Source organism: Crassostrea angulata, chromosome 10 (genome assembly GCF_025612915.1).
Source record: "Crassostrea angulata isolate pt1a10 chromosome 10, ASM2561291v2, whole genome shotgun sequence".
Taxonomy (NCBI): Eukaryota; Metazoa; Mollusca; class Bivalvia; order Ostreida; family Ostreidae; genus Magallana; species Magallana angulata.
The window spans coordinates 24,182,997-24,203,049 of NC_069120.1; the positions used below are offsets into that span (position 1 = coordinate 24,182,997).

The following is a 20,053-nucleotide window of genomic DNA, read 5'->3' on the forward strand; positions in this document are numbered from 1 at the left end:
AGCATTATATATAGACTGCTTAGTGACACGTACCATCTTCTTCCTCGGCACCAATCTCAGCATCAGCATACTCTTCCTGGTCATCCACTAGAAACCTGTAATGAAAATCAGCAAATTTGTCTTTAAAAAATTATTTTTCATAATCATAATTCATTATAATAAATAAAAATTTCGGAGGATCAACGTCTTTTTGAATTATAAATATTGAAAATTCAGGAAAAGGGGATATATACTGTATCTGTATTACTGTATACTTATTATAAACAATAAAATGCTTTCTTTGACGATTCATTCAGGATATGAAGGTTGCAACATTGCAGAGAAAATACATAACCCGTGTTAGCGTGTTATGTAAATTTTTTCTGCAATGATCGCTTGGATAATTCTGTAAATTCAGTTGTATACTGTAGATTCATGATTAAACGCTAGCCTACTATACTTAATTGAAAGATTCCGCAAAAATACAAAAATGAGAGCACTGAACTTTTGTTATAATTTTTTTTATTTGGTAGTTCTTTAAAAAAAATAAAAAAGAGATTTTGCATGAAAGGTGCTTTCCGTGATTTTATGTGTACATTAATTCCTTGCGTTTAATTTAATTGGAATACAAATCTACAGTCACCGAGAATAATACATGTATAGTACTTACTCTGGAGGTGGGGGAGGTAGACTATTCATGTAATCACCCGCCATTACCTGAAAAGAACATGTGCACAACAAAATGAGTTAATACATATATTTATAAGGTTTATTTTGTCAACAAAAATACTTCGCAAAAAAAGTGAAAAGTTTTCAAACTTGAGACATAAATAGAATTGATGTCTCTCTCATTTTTATAATTGTCCCAGTTTGTGCAAATAAATTAAATCAAAAAGATTGATCAGTGTAGTTGACAAAAAAATCATCACATAAAGAAATAATTAAGACTCGATCATTTCATTCAAAAACACAAGCTTCATAAATACTAGTACAATACTCTTGGTATACAATTATTATGAGTGTAATGAACTATAAACAAAACTATATTTGTACAATATGAATTATGAATAACAAAAACTTAAATGCCCAAGACATGTTTAATATTTACTGATGTCTTTTAATGCAATGTCTACACAAGAACAATTGAAGTGTAAGTGTATTATTCCGTTTATTACTAGCAATATCTATTGAGATATGATTACCGTAGGTATTTGATATATTTCTGTGGTTTAATGGTTCATACTGTATACAGGGAAATATTCGCCCCCGTTTATTTTCGCCCCTTTCGCCCTCGTGTTAACGGGCGAATTTAAGACTGGGCGAATTCCGATGCTTCAATTATTTTTCTTTAAACAAAAGCATGTCTGGGTGAATTCAAGGCTTGGCGAAACTGTTTGCAAGTGTAGAAGGGCGAAAATTACACGGGGCAAAAATAACCGTGTATACAGTATTTAAAAAGCTGCTGGTGTCAGGACTTCAAATTTACACCTATATAATGCTGGGGCTCAAACCATTGAACATTGACATTTCTTCTAATCAGACTTATCAGTATGGAGACACAGGTCCTAAGTGTTTAATTTCTAACCTAAATGTTTCCATTTGGCAAATCAAATGGAAAAGACTCTTTAAGACTTAATGTGTTGGGACAATGATCAAACCCACAAAAAGCTAAATATTCTACCAAATATAGACTACTGTGGCCATGTATTGTATTTTTGAAAATCAATTTAAGGTTGAATAACACATCATCACAAAATGGCTCACCACTGATCGAAGAGACATTTCGTTTTAATAAAAGGATTTTATGGACTGAAACATGTAACTTTCTCCATAGCCTAGTGGATAAAGTGTCGGACTTGTGATCCGTACATCCAGAGTTCGAATCATGCAGGGGCTTTTGTTGTTATACTCACTGGAATAATTATTTTAGATACATGTATTCATTTTTTCCCCCAAACTGCAAATTGTTCGCTTATTTGACATTTGTACAGTTTATTATCATTATATCTTTCATTATCAAAAAATTTCCTGTTAATTTGAGGGACTTTTTCCAGGTGTGTTATTCCACCTTAATATCAGAAGACATTCAAAATCAGTGAAACCAAAAATAAAAAGACCTTCATATGATTACGTCTACTTTTTAAAAAAATTTCTATTATTTAGTTAAGGTCACAATACACTCTGGGACTTTAACCCTTTTTTGAAATATCTCTATAAAGACGAAATTAAGAGACCGAAAAATTGATGTAACTAAAGGATGAAATAAATGTGAATTGATACAATGAAGTACAACAAGCACTTAGATGCACAGTGTATTAAATAAAACTAAATAAATATATACACTCAATGCTCATCATAATTTAAGTGTTATGGGTATACAGTAACACTGTAATTAAATCAAATATGAATACATGCTTGTAGCGAAAATTCTAAATTTTACTACCCAAGGTTTGTCAATTACTCTTATTTATTTACTTTCTATAGACATTACCTTAAATTGCATGTTTTTGTCAAAATATTAGGAAACTGCTATTTCATATGTTTTCTTGTAGCTAATTTCTTTTTAATATATAATCAAAATATATGTACCATTAAATAGCTTCATAAATAATTGATTTCACTACAGCAAATTTGATTTCCTAAAAATTTGTTTATTAAAGAAATGAGTTTGACTGCAAATAGATTTTTTTGACGGCGGAGCAGTATAAATTTAAGTATGTAGTATAAATATTTATATGACAATTCGCTATACAATTCACTGAATAACAGCTACATAACATGAAGAAAAGATATTAGCAAGGAGTATGAAAGTTAAGATAATTGTCATTAATAATAGTTACTACATCTATTTAGATGGAAGACACTGCAGTCTGATTGAAATAAATCCTAATACGTAATATTTAGATCACATTAAGTAAAATTTACGTGATTAAGAAGGGGGCGGAGGGAGCGAAGCGACCAAGCCCCTTCATAATCGCATAAATTTTACTTAATAGGATATAACTTACTTAGAACATAACCCACTTTTCCATTGGCTGATCAAAAGTTCTGCGCCAATCAAATATTAACTATCTTTTGTCTATGGCTCTCTATAAGCTATCAATCGAAAGGTGAGGTCGCTGTGAACATAGAGATTAACGATTAAAGACATCACTTGATAGAATATTTAGCCACTGCCAATTGGATGAAAAAGTGGGTTATATTCTAATTAAGATACAAAACAGCAGAATTGCGGAATTACTCGCATAAGACATCAAATTTACAGTATCATTTTACTCTGGTAAATCCAACATTATGATACGGCAATGTTTCAATTGAAAATACTGCTGTGTTACATGCAGAGTTACTTTTTGCCACTCTTTCTTTTATCACACTTGTAAATGACCCCCCCCCCCCCCCCAATACTCCCAACTTGAATCCAATAATCCAAATTCACAGTTGTGTTAAAGAGATGTAACTTACAATTGAAATAAATCCTAGCTGTTTTGAAATCACTGACAATAATTTATGGGAGAATAAAGAGAGAAAAAAAAGAGGGCAAAAAAATTCCCTGTAATCAGTGCCACCGCCTTTGAAATAAATGGTTATACGACCATGAACTGAGAATAGACAAAAGACAAAACTAAAAATTAAATTTATTCTCAATATGAAAAGTAAATACTGTGGTTTCATTTATATTCAAGGGTATCAATTTTCGTGGATAAAGTGAATATCACAGTTTCAAGGATACGTAAATTCGAGGCCAATGACCCTATCAATACAAAATCTTAATAGAAATTGCCCTTCAATGAACATTTAATTTCATGGATCAACTTAACAACGAAATCCACGAAAATTGGTATTCAACGAATATTGATGAAACCACAGTAATAAAAGGTCAATTAACTCATTGTTTTAAATTAATACAAACCAAATTAAATATGGAAGGTATTTGAAACAGGAAGTTATCGAAATTTTGACTTTAGTCTCTTCTCAGTTCATGGTACGTGTAATCAGAGCCTGATTTTAATGTCAGTGATTAAAAGTCTGATTATATATCATACAAGATACATATTCTAAATCATATAGCCCCAACATGCACACAGGATCTAAGGATGTCCGGGCAACTACCACCCAGCACTACATAAGCAGAAAGCTATGACAATATACACGTATTCCCATGCAAGATGGAAGTCATAAAGAAAACACGACACCTCTAAGCAGTGATAATCTCTTACCTTCTACAAGTCAAGGATAACATGCAGGTAAAAGAGGGAGACACGTATTAACTCAGAAAAAAAAAATCTTATTTAGAGAGGAAAAAATTCATGACAAATTCTCCATTATGGAGGTAAATACTAGTCATAAATCTATTCATCAACAAATCATGTAGGTTAAATCAAAACATAATGTATATAAATTTAAGAAACTGATTGTCTCAGCCAATTATAACAATTGTCGAATAAAAGAGATGCACGTCTTATATACAGAATTATTTAGGTTTAATACTGTAACAGGGTGGGGGCAACAATGACCGATCAGACCAGGATTCGAACCCAGGCCCCCCTGTATATCTAGTCAGGTGCTCTAACAACTGAGCTATCTGGCGCCGGTATTCCAACTGGTCTGACCATCACAATTATATAAACAACTGAGCGTGATTTAATTTTCTTATTCTCTTGGTACAGAACGATCAGGCCATTACATGAACATGTACTGATTGGAACCTAATGTGTGTTTAATTCAGGTGCTCTAATGTCATGTGATATGTGTATTGAAAAGTAAAAACATTAAAAATGTACCAGTAAATATAAATCTATAATATAGCTGTGTTAATTACATTTGTAAGTACCAGCTATTACTTTAGCTGTAAGTTAAAATGGTCAATATACAAAGATATATGAGCAATTAAGGAAAGTGATAAACATCTATAAACCTAAGTCTATTATACTGGTAATTTATGGTACTTCTATAGTGTAATTAATCGACATGACTGTAAATGATTTTCTACATCAAAGCAATACTTTTTCATACACCTGTAAATTTATCTATATGAATACTATGGTTGAATTTAAATTAACTTATTTCTTATATAATACATATACTCACTCTAACATATAATTTATTTTTTACAAATTTTATTTGGGGCCCAAGACTTTCCTGAAATTAAATATCAAATCAGGAACATACATCTAACTAAGGCATCGCCAAATTCACAAAAATGAGCTAAACATAGTTTCATAGTTGATAAACTAGGTTTATCAACTGTTACCTATAGTTTATGAACCACAAAATATAGTTATTATGATTTGGTAACTATAGTTTTCAACTGCAAAACCATATATAACAGTTGTAAACTATAGTTTACGAATTATCTAAGTTTTTCTGTCTGTAAATAAACTTCAACAATAGATTTTGGTGATGAAAAGAGATTCACATCTGTAAACTATAATTTACATTTGCATACTTGCCAACTAACCCGATTTCGTCGGGTCACACCCGATTTTTTGACCCTTCACCCGATTATTTTTTATGACCCGGCGGGTCACGCTTTTCACCCGATTTTTGTCGAACAACCCGAAAATCCCCCGATTTCCGGATTTGGTTCGTAAATTACGTTGCGCGTTTGACTTCCAGTTATGAACCCAAGCTGAGCTTGGATTTACGTAAACAATGCCGATGGCTATAACAGACACATTTAGTGTTAATTATTATTGTGAGTTGTTTTGACTAACGAAAGGTTTAAATCATTAAGTGTGATGGCTTCCAATAAGAAAAGGTCTACATCGGGGCCAGCGGAATCAAAACCAACAAAAAAAAAAACCCCCGATATTTTTGTACCTTTCAACATATCTGGGAAAATGAATTTCCATAGGTAAAACTAAGTAATCGAGTACAAAACGAGGCTTTTTGTGTTCTATGTAACACCCATTTGAATATTGGATTTTGTGCCCAAATTGATCTGACTAAACATTCAAATACGCTAAGTCATGTATAAAATGCCTTTTAATACACAAAAGTCTTCTAAGTCACTTACAACTTTCATGCCATCATTTACAGAGTTCAAAAGCAAGGTTAATGAAGCAGAAACTCTTTTTGCATTTTTTTAGCTGAACACAACCTACCATTTTCTTTGTCAGATCACTTTACAAAGTTCAAAATCAGCAACTGTTAGTTAAAATGCTTCTTTCCATTAAAGTATTACACATAAGTTTTAACACATTGTTCTATTGTATAAACCTATGAAATGCATGATAAATATGTCGTGAATGTCGTTACACGCTATGACCAGATTTTTTACTTTCCAAATCTGGTCATGACCAGATTTTCACTTGTTGGAGGTTGGCAAGTATGCATTTGTGAACTATAATTGAGAGTTGTTCATCATAGGTTCAGAAATCTTGAAACTATATATTTATAATAATAAACTAAAACACTCCTGAAACATAAATGATAGCGTATTTTTACCTATATGCTTTAATTACAGACAAGAAATATACATTAACGTCATCAACTATAGTTTCACACATGTATAAACTTAAAATTAAGTTTAGTACAATCGATAAACAGTGAAACTATGTTTAGTTTATTTTTGTGAATTTGGCATGCCATATCTAACATACCAAAATGTTATATTACAACAAATGTAAATTTGTTTCCTACATGAACACTTAATGAATATTTTCCCGGTCACTTGATTTGCAAATTAATTCTGCACCCATGCACTAAATCCTGAATATTTACTTTTTCTATGATCTAGGTTCCCTTACCTTAAATTTATCAGTTTATTCATTAATACATACACATCTAAAGCATGCATTACCCCAACAACACATTTACTTTTCTGATCAAAGCAATATATATGAGCTGAAATTTACATTTCATAAATTTGGATGGTAAAATTATTCAAAAAGAAGAACAAAGTTCTGATCGAATTGAAAATTACTTCATTGTCTTTGAGTTTTATGATTTTTTTTTTTGCTATCTGTTCGGAATTTTTCTAGAGTCATGCATGAAGCAACTTACCGATTTAATGAGATTATTGTCCACTTCTACATTGCTGGACTCTACATATCCAACTGTGTAAGAATTAAAGAAACAGAATATATAAGTTATATTTATGAAACAATTCACCATGGCCATAGGGATACATGTAAAAATTATCTGTTACATGTAATGTACTGGTATAAATTTTATGTATATATTGTTGTGTTTAATGCAAGAAAAATGCTGCTATTAAAACTCTGTTCTCTGGATACCTAAATCAAGGATTAATGCACCTGCAATTATATTGCTGTCTTTAAAAAAAATAATTATAACAGAACAAAAGGATTATATATTCCAAAACGTTAATTAAGAATCGAATATCTCAAATTACAACCCCAATCTACTCAAACCACCACAAAGATACCAGAATCACATTTACAGAAGTTCTATATAGACAATAAAATTTTGTTAAGTATATATTTGAAAATATTTTACACAGTATTATGCTAAAATACTGGAACAAAAAATAATAACATTTGTATGTGCATGTAACTGGGTTTTTGAAAAAATATATCAAAAGGACGTCTGTACCATAAACCAAATTTTATTCATGTGCGGGAGCTGCAAACTTTTCTTGCTGCAATCCTATGGAACGCCAAATTAACATTTATTCAAATATTTGTACCTATCTTCAAATAATTGTACCTATCTTCAATTAATTGTACCTATCTTCAATTAATTGTACCTATCTTCAAATCATTTGAAGATAGGTACAATTGAATTACAGATAGGTACAATTGAATTGAAGATAGGTGTAAATAATTATACCTATCTCTAAATAATTATACCTAGGTACAAATGAATTATACCTAGGTACAAATGAATTATACCTATCTACAATTCAATTAAAGATAGGTTCAATTCAATTAAAGATAGGTTCAATTGAATTATACCTATCTCTAATTCATTTGAAGATAGGTAAAATTCATTTAAAGATAGGTACAATTGATTTGAAGATAGGTTCAATTCAGACATATCTACAAAGGATTTGAAGATAGGTACAATTCAATTATACCTAGGTTCAATTCGTTTTGTGTATTGTTGAAAATAATGAACGCTCCCTTGAAGACATTTCAACATGGAGGGAAACGAGGGAAGCACCAACAACCCCTCTATTAGATGGGGTATCAAGTGCCTATAGAAATTTTTGAAAATAAAGATAAGAAATATTAAAATCATGCATTCTGACTGTATTTTGGTCTAAACGTTCTACATAAAACAATTCATTTAAGAAATGAAGATAATAATTTTTCTATTGATCGACGTATCGCATTGATGAAAAAGTTTTTCGGTCAATTTTTTCTTTGATACGTCGATCAACAGAAAAATTATTATCTTCATTTCTTATCATTTAATAAAACATTTTCAAATCAAAAACTTTGAAGTGTCATTGATCAAAAATGTAAATAATGTAAATGAAGCGTCGCGTATGAATACAAAACAACAACAGCAAAATGGATGCGCCTTCATCTGATGCAGTACTATACAGGGAGTATTCATTATTGCCAATATTTTAGTAATTGAAGATAGGTTCAATTCAATTGTACCTATCTTTAATTCAATTGTACCTATCTTCAATTCATTGCATTTGTACCTATCTTCAAATCAATTGTACCTATCTTCAAATGAATTAAAGATAGGTATAATTGAATTGTACCTATCTCTAATTCAATTTGAAGATAGGTACAATTGAATTGAAGATAGGTACAATTGAATTGAAGATGGGTACAATTATTTGAAGATAGGTACAAATATTTGATTATATGTTAATTTGGCGTTCCATACAATCCCGCTTTTAATGTCTCCGATATTTTTTTCCCCAATTATCTATGATGATCGATGTTGCAATCAACTGGACATGTTTTTTTTTTATCATACTAGTATATACTATGGATTTACTATTCGCCATATAGTTCATATTACAGATATATTTTTTCAAGGGTTTTAATTGTTTTTAGGTTCTTGAGTTATACATGAGCCATATGTTGTTTAATTGGCATCAATGTAAAATAAGATACTGTTCTTATTTTTTCTTTTTTAAAGGAAAATTAGTTGCCATTATCCACTCTACAGTGAATCCAAAAATAAATTCATTTTGAAGAAAAGGTGGTTCACAGTATATTATAAGATTAATTATTATCTTCAGGGCATATGCTGTATATTTGCATGGTGACTAAAAATAACTCAAAGAAAACATGCTAATTAAATCAGCATTAATCAAGAGGGTTTTGTGTTTACAATGTAAATGCTGATTAGAACTTTGATCAGTTTTCTATTCGAATAAAAAAAAATTACTGTTGAACTGAAAAAAATTGAACTGAAATGGATTTTAAGAAAAGAAAATTTGAAAATTCGAAATCAAACCAAAACAATTTGACATTTTTGACAATATACCAAATACAGAAAACGGAAAACACTTCGGGTTAATATATGTACAATATTCAATTACTTACATTGGTACCTCCGAAGCTTGAGAAAGTATCAAGTTGAAAAGAGCTAGTATTTTAATGCAGGCATGTATATTCAAACACATTGCATCTATGTAAAAAGAGTGTTACATGTAATATAAACAATGTACATGTATATCCAGGAGCTTACCCAATCCAGTAACTGCTAATTTCACCAGCCATTTCCCCTTTGGATTATCAGTTAAACGGATTAACTGAACTCTTGTGCCCTTTTTGACTTCTAGACTGTTTTTACCTCCCTTGTCGTCTTCCTTGATATCACCTTCACCTTGAGGTGAGTCAAGGTCGGAGGGTTGAATCTGAAAAAAGGACATCCATGGATGTTATAGTGTTTATACAGACAATTAATACAATGCATAATATAATCAGGGGGAGGGGGACATGACATCAGTTAATAGATACAACAAAAAAAGCTGATGAGGGGTTATCTTGGTATTATCAGTCCTACATTGAACTTTTTCTTTAAAGCTTTCATCTCCTTCTCTTGTCGTTTCTTTTCCTCTTCTTGTCGTTTCTTTTCAGCTTTCAACCTTTTCTATAAAAATAAAAAAGCTAAGATTGATAAACATCTGAATACTGTATATATATAATATCCATTTTTTTTGTGTGTGTGTCACAAAATTTGCAAAAATTGGAAAATGTGAAACATTTTTTATTTGCACCAGTCTTTTTTGTCATTTAAAATGTTTTTTAAGCAAACAATACTGGATATAATTTCTGTGTATAGGATATCTTGTGATATGTAAAAATGATCACGGAAAAAGCGAAAATTATATCATCAAGAAATTACTGGATATACAGTATATCTAACTTTAATAATAATTCCTGAATCAGATAAATCGAGAATGCACCCTCTTCATCATGAAACTACAGGTAAAGATTTCTAAATTCTCAACACCCCTCCTAAAAAACCCTTATAAACTTTGATCTAGAAAGTGTGGAAGTGACTCCAATAATTTAATGACAAGAGATTATTATTTCTCCTCTACTATGGCCAAATCTTTTTGTCTAGAGATAAAGATTGTTTCTTAGAGGTGAATAAAAGTTGATTCTTGATAATTATAACTAAGAGAATATCTCATTTAAAAAGACCACTTACATTTGTAACATCACATTTTAATGCAATTGATAATTAATACTTTTGGGTGTGGTTTGGCATCAAAAAACAGTTGAATGAATTGTCTTATTGATATTAGGATTTTTCATATATGTACCTGCAAGGTCATTGCTTTTTTAATATGCATCACTATATACAATTTTTAAGAATAATTTTAGGGGAGATAACTAGAGTATTACATGTACTTGTTTATTACCAGGGTAACAACTAGTTCATTTGTCTATGAAGAGCATTGTACCTGCTCCTCTTTCTTTTCCCTTTCTTCCCTCTCTTTCCTTTCTTTCTCAGCCTTCTTTTCATCTTGTTGTTTTTTTCTTTCTTCTTCCTCCTTTTTATTCAACTCCCTAAGATAAACCACTTAATTATCACAATAAACCATCACACACATCAAAAAATCCTGCAGTGTACTTCATATAATACATACATTTACAGAAGAAGTGACTAGACAAATCTAAGAGAGCTCTTTGCTATCATACTGTAGTTGTACTTAAATTTAGGCATGAAAACACCATATAAAATGAGTTTTCTGTTGATTGTTAAAGATCCCGTGACACCACGTGGTGCAGACACAGTCTCATTTTTGATACTAGCTATTAATAAAGGAGCTGAGAATCAACTGCTTAGAATGAGTGGGATAATATAATGCCTCATATTTGTTTTGTTCTTTTATCACAATTCAGTTAAAAGCTTAAATATGGGTTTTGCACCTCCTGCTTTCAGTTTATTGTACATGTATACCTTTGTAAATGTGTGTAAAATATTCTTTAGAAAAATCATCTTTTTTCTGTAGTTTTTAATACATGTAGGTATATGATATGGGTTATACTAGCTGGTATATGAAACATTAAAACAATGTCTATGGATGTATAACTAAGAAAGAAATTCATTGTGACATCACTCAACATTCAACTTTCATTTAAAGGATATCTTATAATGTATGCATGGAATAATTCCACAGTTTTTCCAGTAAATAAAGCAATACAGTGCTTCACATCAAACTTTGCCTATATCAAAATAGAATATTTGTTTACTTTTAAGCAAGATATTAGTACATTGTATGTCACTTGATTTATAATCAACATGTATCAAAATTTATAAATATGAAAGACATCTCTGGACTATAAATTCTATTGAAATGAGGCCAAATCATGACCTAGCTACACTGTATATATATTTTGTCAACCTACATGCCGTTACAGAGAACATATCGTACCATCTACAAATAAACACTAACTGTTGGGATTGTACATATGCATGTACATGTGTAAGTCTCATTTCCTGAAAATTCATTTGATAGGTTTTAAAGGTTCTAGAGGAGGAAATCCCTCTCTTTATAAACACAATTGAGAAAGCTATAATTAGCTTGGCCACAGGAACGATTGACTTACTCTTGAATTTCATCTAGTGGTTCGTACACATCATCCTGTTCTAAACCCTCTTCTTCCTGTTAAATAGAATTCTTTTTAATCAAACCTTTGATTACATGACACGAAATTGTTTGTATGTTTTTACACGCATGTCCATGTGTCATATCATATAGACTATAAATCATGTGTTTGTCATCTCAATTTTAACACACGATATTCATATTTGAACATGAACCATTATGTTGTTAAACTTGATCTACAGACCACCCCCCCCCCACCCAATAAAATAAAATTGCCAAAAGAAATGTCATGTAACAAATGAACCTTAATAATACAAAAATAAGGTGTAAGGGTGAAATCACTTTTTAATACCTTTCTTCATACCAAAATATTTTTTTTGAAAATTCCCTTATGAAATAAACCACTTAAATTTTTGCCAGCAAAAAGTGGTCTCTTAATATCTATTTGAAATGATTCTCATAATGTCTATAATGTCTAAAAGTGACTCTCAGACAATACAGATATATAATTATAAAGCTATTGAATGTCATATTATTATAATATTAAATCAACAGGCCAATATTTTAAAGTTACAAGCAGTTTCCCTGTGCAAATGTACTGTAATTGAGGGAGTATGTACCAGCTGACATATTTTACATGTTGTACAAGTCAATTAACATTTCATTTACTGAACACAATGTTCTAAGCCGCAATGTCCATCTTCCTTCATATCATTGATTTAAAGTTCTTTTCTATAGCCATCTTGGATGACCATGCATACAAAATCTGGTATATTTGATTTTTCTACTGCAATGAAAAAAAAAATTCTAACCAAATCTAACTGAATTTAAAACTAAGTTTGAAGACTTTAAATGATTTTTTTGGTTAAAAAAAATAAACTGGTTCTATTGCTTACTATTCCCCCGGCCTCAGCATCTGCATACTCCTCCTGATCAAGGTCATCTGAAAACAGAGTTAAAAAAATAAATAAAGTGTGCAAACGCATTCAGATTCTGCAATTCAGGAATGAGCCCTGTAATATATGTAGTGTTGTCTGTCCGTCCGAGATCCCTTGTCCGGAGCATATCTTCTCTCCCCTTGGCCCAATCTGGCTCATAGCAGAATTAAATGAAAAATCCTTGTCCAGAGCATATCTTTTCTCCCTGTGGTCGAATCTGGCTCAAACTTCACTCAGAGTGCCTACGATCAAAGGCTGTGCAGTGATGTTGAATGATGTTTGTAGGTCAAGTGTCAAGGTCATATTAGATCTTGCAAAATTCTTTTTCACAGCATATATATACTGTCCACATATACGGAAGGATGGATGGACAGACGGACAGACTGATCACTACAGGGTGCCCGCAGAGCGGGGCCCTAATAAAGATCATAGTCAATTTTTATGGTAGTCAAACTGAAATTTTAAGCATTGCAGTTTATTATGAAAACAACAAAATATGACATCATAATATTTGTGACTTGTTTATTATGACTATAATATATATATATATATATATATATATATATATATATATATATATATATATATATATATATATATATATATATATATATATATATATATATATATATATATATATATATAGATATATATATATATATATATAGATAGATAGATATAGATATATATATATATATATATATATATATATAGATAGATATAGATATATATATATATATAGATATATATATATAGATAGATATAGATATATATATATATAGATATATATATATATAGATAGATATAGATATATATATATATATAGATATATATATATATATATATATATATATATATATATATATATATATATATATATATATATATATATATATATATATATATATATATATATAGATATATATATATATATATATTCTTAAGATTTATAACTATGGCAACAACCATCCAGCCCTCATAAGCCTTTTTTGGCATTTTGGATTGCACAAACAGGACTAAAGTTCCTAACTGGTAACAATAAACAGCATTTTCTATTTTTTGTCCATAAATCTTAAGATACTATAAAGATGAATTTCCAAAAACAAATTCATCTATAGTGTTAAGAGGCCATATGAAAATACACATGTGGTAGGAATTTGCTAATTTAAGTCTATGCCATACATGGTCGAATCAAACATACATGGTTAGTTTTGCTCATGTTGTCATTTTTGCTCCATTCACATTCATCAATTAATAAGCAAATTCAAAATGGGGCTGGTTTGAAAAATTATGATATTTCTGTTTAAACCCAATTGTGTCAAAGAGAAGTTAAATGGGACAAAAATTACCCTGCTTGTACACATGTCCAATAGTTCATAATTAAAATACATGTAATCAATTAAGAACATTACCGTTTGCATCTGATGGTGTGGGTATCAGTGGGGGTGGTGGCCTGGCCCTTGAAGGGATTCCAGGGAGTGGGGGGAGGTCTTTTGGAGGGGGTGGAGGAAGACTAGCTTGAGGGGTGGCTACAACAATGGCCGTATCATCATACTCCTCCTCTTCTTCATCAGACGCCATTTCTGGTCTATAAGGGAATAATCATTCAATGACATCATCAAACCACTGATTCAAACTTCAAAACAAATATTTTAATCATGTATACATACAGAACATTAATTGACAGTATGATAGATGCAATTATTTCCTTAATTTCATATTGTACACATATCAAGTCAATTATTAAGTATATATGTCATCTTTAAATCATGAGCATACACATTGAATTTCATATCACATTTTCATATTTCTAGCTTGATTAACATTGATGAAAGTTTATATGCATGTATAAGTGAAAATATTTCAGTTTTAAGTTTGGTTACTTTAAGTTTTAACATGGAAATTAAAATAAAAAAATTATGGAAAATAAAGAAACTACTGTGACGTACATAAGAGAAACTGCCTTTGAGGCTCTAGAATTATTCTGTCCCTCGGACCTTCTCCTCACTGCCACTGGCTCCTCCGGAAGCTCCTCGTAAAGTTCATCCACCTCAAGCTCTTCCTCCACCTCAGCCTCAGGAGAGGGCTCTGTTTTCACTCCTGAAAAAATCCAAACATACATGTATACCTGACTGCTGAAGTAAAATTTATTACCGGCATATAAAATCCAACTAACAACCTTAAAACCATGTAACACAGGCTTTGTAGATATCATATTCTGTTTTGTTTTCATTTCGGGGAGTAATTGTGATGTTAAAATTCTTAAACATTTAGAATATTGATTGTTAACCTACAAAAATCAAATCACTGACAATATAGTCTGATTTAACAAGGAGTACAGGTATCTTTAATGTACAAATGATTGCTTTTAAACATAAAAAAAATAGATTTACTATTTCAAAATAAAAACCAAGATATTTATTGATAGTCTAAAACCTAAATAAATCACATAAGACATTTGTTGTAATGACTCATAAGAAAGTTTGCAATTATGTGAGGAAATGATATACTTAAGAATTAATTATTATAAGGGCCCGAATATTAAGTTGCATGGCCAATGTGACAATTAATTAAGCAAGATATATTATTGTTTAAGTTTATCTTTAAATTATAGAGAATCATATTTTAGTGATGTGTTAGGAAAAAAATCACTTATTAGCAAATTGCTTATGTATCACAAAATATATGACTTTACGATATGTTGTTACCCAATTTTTTTGACATGCTTCTGGACCACACAACTCACATGGTTATGGCTGTTTTAACTAAACGCATCCTCTGAGCTTATTTGCTGTTCATGCACATCTATAAAATGGGATAAATTAGTGATATCCCAATTACACGGAGAATTCTGATTATCATCAGAGTCAGACATTGAGTGCGATGAACAATCTTGTTCAATATTAGACCCTAAACGCTCCTGTATTTTGAAGTGTATAGCTGAGAGGATCCAACAACATCCCATAAAGGGTTACCTCAGAGAAACCCCCAATCAGCAAATATAAAACCCCTGCGCCATGCTGTCAAAACATTGGCTATTGCCTCGGACATCTTTTTCTTTTTTTCACAAACAAAATTTAACATAAAAGCCTATATGGCATTCCATAAAGTAAACAGTCATGCCTAAATGCATGCCTATAATCTGTTGACTTGTAAGATATAAATAAAGCCATATAATACTATTTTAAAACTTGTTTATAGAAGCTTTAATCTTTTTGTCTATATTTTAAATTAACTCTTATTCATACTTTAAACGTTGTTTTAATTGTGACAAACAAGAGCCTAAGAGATCAAAATTAGCAGATATAATGATTTTTTTTTCTATATTCTTTTACTTTTTATCGATACAAATGCTTATTTGAAAATGAAATTTTGCATGTGGAAAACAAAATTAAAACAATCCCACAAATCAATAAATCAAGTTGAACAATATGATGAGAATTGAGGATCGATCATTTAAATTCAGATCCTCAGTTGATCAGCTAATGATAATTACCTCGTCGTTAGGGAAAGTAATTGTTATATATAGAAGATGTACTAGTAAACATAGCTGTTACTACTATATAGTAAATGTACCAGTAAAAGTAACTGTTACTATAGTAACTGTACATGTTCCAGTAAAAGTAGCTATTACTATAGTAACTGTACCAGTAAACATAGCTGTTGCTAAAAGTAACTGTTACAATATTAAATGCACCAGTAAAAGCACCAGTAGCTGTTACAAAGTATCGTACCAGGAAGTAATTTTAACATTTCATCTTTGCTAATTAATTCAAGTACATCTAGCTTGAAATCTTTGATGAGTTATGATACTCATTTCAGCCCACAGCATATTCATGTAGCAAGCTCCTGATTATGATACAATGTATTTCATAGGAAAAAGGGGGGGGGGGGGGGGGGTGGGGGGTTAGAAATAGTGTTCGTGTCAGGAAGTACGTACTATCCATCATTGTTGTTAAATATAATTATTAAATTTAAAAAAAAAGAGGCTTTAAAAAAGAGATATTGTTATTTCAAGAGTATAAATTTTCAGATAACATCCTAAAGCAGTAAAATTTATATACCTATCTAAATATAGACTGGATAAAATGATGTGTATATCTTATATTGTATTCTAAACATTGTACTCTGAAGAAATTATCTATTTTGTGTCTTACAAGTGATAACTAAACATTGAATTTTTGACATCATTTCATTTTATTATGATGATATAGCATGTTTTTGGTTGATTTCAATAGATCATCAATTGACTAGGTTTAAAAATTCTAAGCCTGCTGATTAAAAAAGCACCATCAGAGGTTCACTGCTTAATGTCAATCACAGGCAATGTGTGTGTCACTGTGTATAATACTGATAAAAAGTCTGACATCTCGCATGCACTCATTGACAGCATCATAGCGTAGAAATATATGCGAGACTCACTGCCTGTGGGAATGCATGTAATTGTACACAACACATAACCAAAAGCAAAATAGTTGCTAGGTTCATGTGAAAGGTGGGATGAGATTAAAGAAGGGGGTGTTTCAATTTAACTAATGAATAAAAGGAATTGATTTTTTTTATCATTGACAAGAATTTTGGCTAACTGTAAAAAAATTTTGTCTTTAGTAATATACCGGGGTATGTGTATTTTATCTATGTTATGTTTTTGTTTTTGGTCATACCTGATGAAGGAGCAAGTCGAGCCTTGTACCTCTCCACAATGATGTCAATGTTTACAGCACCGAACATCTTGGCAGGTTTCGGAGGCGGATTGTTATCCGTCTCCACAGTCTGTATGTCTACTGCGTAAAACTTCTTCTGATCAAAAGTTCTAGTTAAAGATTTCCGCTTGATTGACTTTTTCTGTTTTAAATTCCGAAGCACAGGGGGTGGTTCATCTGATGATGCACTACTTGTTCTGTTCAATCTACCTATAACCGCATTAAGCTCCGATTTGTCCGCTAGGAATGGACTTTTTAATTTACTTGGTGGTTGCTTGTTGCCATCTTTTGCTAAAGGCTCTGTGTTTGCTTTCCAAGATGGAGTGGGGGGAGAATCAGATTTATTTGCCTCTGGTTTATTTAATGTCTCCGGCTTGTTTTGGAGGTTTTTCTGCTTCCACAATGGCACAGGTTTTTCTTCCGACACATTGTTGGTGTCCACTGGGAATTTTTTTGCTTTCCATGGTGGAACATTTTCACTCTTGTTTTCAGAGCTCTGTTCTTGAGAAGCTCTGGCTTTCCATGCATGAGGCACCGGTTTTTCTGAGTCTGTGTCTGGTTTAGGGACCTTCCAAGGTGGTGTAGGCTTGTCTGATTCTGCAGGTTTTGGCATTTTCCATGGTGGAACTGGTTTATCCGAATCTGACCTACCCAATGGTTTTACAGGAGTAACAGGTTTATTAGTTGAACTTTCCACTTTCTTTTCTCTGTCTAATGCTAGAAATGGATTTATAGGCTTTTTCACTGTTTCACTTTCCGTGTTTGAAATATCACCGTTTTCATGTGACCGATTACTCTGCGCATTATTGATGGTCCTGAGTATTGTAGCTACACTTGATTCCTTATCCATAGGAACTTTGGGTTTTAATGCCGGCTTAGGAGTCATCCCCGGTTTGTTCTCCTCCACAGGAGTTGACACAATTTTCTTCGGAACTACTGGCGGCCTATTCATGGCTGGTTCTTGCTTGTCTGCCAAAAATGCAGCAGGAATGTTTAATTTACTGTTTCTCTTGCTGGTAAAGCTCGTTGATGAAGACTCTCTTGCATTTGCACGTTGGGTTGTTGGTGTGACATCACAGCTACTAATTGTATTTCCTGGTTGTGATCTGCCTACATTCCCTCCCAAGTTTTTATCTTCCTGAAGGGCTGATCTTGGCTTTGAGAAAGTCCCAGGTCTTGCTTTATTTACATCCTGATAATTAAAAAATCAAGCATAATTATAATATATATATATACATATGTACATACAATGTAAAAATGATGTATATGACTGTGCACCAGATGGAATTTTAAACATAAATTGGGGTTGCTTAATTTTCATGAGTCTGACAACTCTACTTTTTTCGTAACCAATAATGCCTCCGGAGAAGTAGTTGAAACAGAATGTGAGAATTAACATATAAAATATGTCTATAAATCAACTGAATGTTCTACATACATCACTTTATAGTACATGTACTGCCAAAAAATATTTTTTTTCCTAGTATATCAGACAGACAGCCCTGTGAATCTTTCTTTTTTTTTTGGGGGGGGGGGGGTTACTTTGAACAATCTGATTTATAATCATATCATATTTAAAATTGCCTGAAATCTTGTACCCCCTTGTATTGGTCACTGAACATAACACTGCAATCCTGCTGATACATGTATTGTGCAGATCTACATGTATTTGAAAACTGATAAATGCAGTATGTAATTAGTGATATGAAAAAGTGTACGCATTTGTAGGAAATAAACATTAGTATGCCCCACTGCAACACATACATGAAGCATAATAATAAAATGATGTGTATAAACATGACTTTTTCCTCCAATACACATGTCAAGCATTATATAGATGTATGTGTAATTATTATGTTAATTCTTGTGCTGGATGTATGTACATAAATTATGTATAATGAGTGTACTGAAGCATGGTAAAGTATAATAACATATTCATAAATACACACACAAGTGTTAGATGTGTGTTCTGAATTGTTACAACAGTATTATAATATATATGTTAACAACATGAGAACACATTATAAGTGTTTACAAACAAGGAAGAAATATATATGCAGACAAGACTATATACTTGGTGTTCTCAAATTCAAAATGACACTCCACTTCTCCTTCAGTGACAAGCGGTGAACAGTGTTTGTTCATGACCACTTTAAATGTAATTCTTTGTCTTATAAAGCTATCACGAACCATGAAGTTCTGTCACTCCGAAAATCTATTTATACAGGCATGGATATAACCATGCAATTTTCAGATATATCATATTAATACTAAATAATTCCTGTAAATAATGTATATACAAATCCACGATCTAGTACATATATGCTATGTACATTCTTCAATTCTGGATAAAAATGATTTCACAGCTATATAGGACCTTTATACATAAGTTAAATTCTCACGAAACAAGAGGTTCATGAACCTTTATGGTCACC

At 31.4% G+C, this 20,053-nt stretch overlaps 1 protein-coding gene across 8 annotated transcripts in view; it reads right to left on the reverse strand.

Moving 5' to 3' along the window:
• The window catches only part of LOC128164860 (FYN-binding protein 1-like), a 37,726-nt gene that overhangs the window by 5,272 nt on the left and 12,401 nt on the right, over positions 1-20,053 (reverse strand). For 6 of the 8 annotated variants that reach the window (XM_052828910.1, XM_052828909.1, XM_052828908.1 and 3 more), the window contains exons 2-12: positions 17,580-18,810; positions 14,865-15,015; positions 14,328-14,503; positions 12,874-12,920; positions 11,979-12,034; positions 10,829-10,934; positions 9,922-10,008; positions 9,604-9,772; positions 6,985-7,037; positions 650-696; positions 34-95 (exon numbers count right to left, since the gene is read on the reverse strand). In XM_052828910.1, the coding sequence (XP_052684870.1) occupies positions 34-95; positions 650-696; positions 6,985-7,037; positions 9,604-9,772; positions 9,922-10,008; positions 10,829-10,934; positions 11,979-12,034; positions 12,874-12,920; positions 14,328-14,503; positions 14,865-15,015; positions 17,580-18,810 (2,185 nt within the window). Of the gene's footprint in view, positions 1-33; positions 96-649; positions 697-3,435; positions 4,200-4,236; positions 5,119-6,984; positions 7,038-9,603; positions 9,773-9,921; positions 10,009-10,828; positions 10,935-11,978; positions 12,035-12,873; positions 12,921-14,327; positions 14,504-14,864; positions 15,016-17,579; positions 18,811-20,053 lie in introns of those variants that run through there. The other 2 variants (XM_052828912.1, XM_052828913.1) reach the window with 2 other exon arrangements.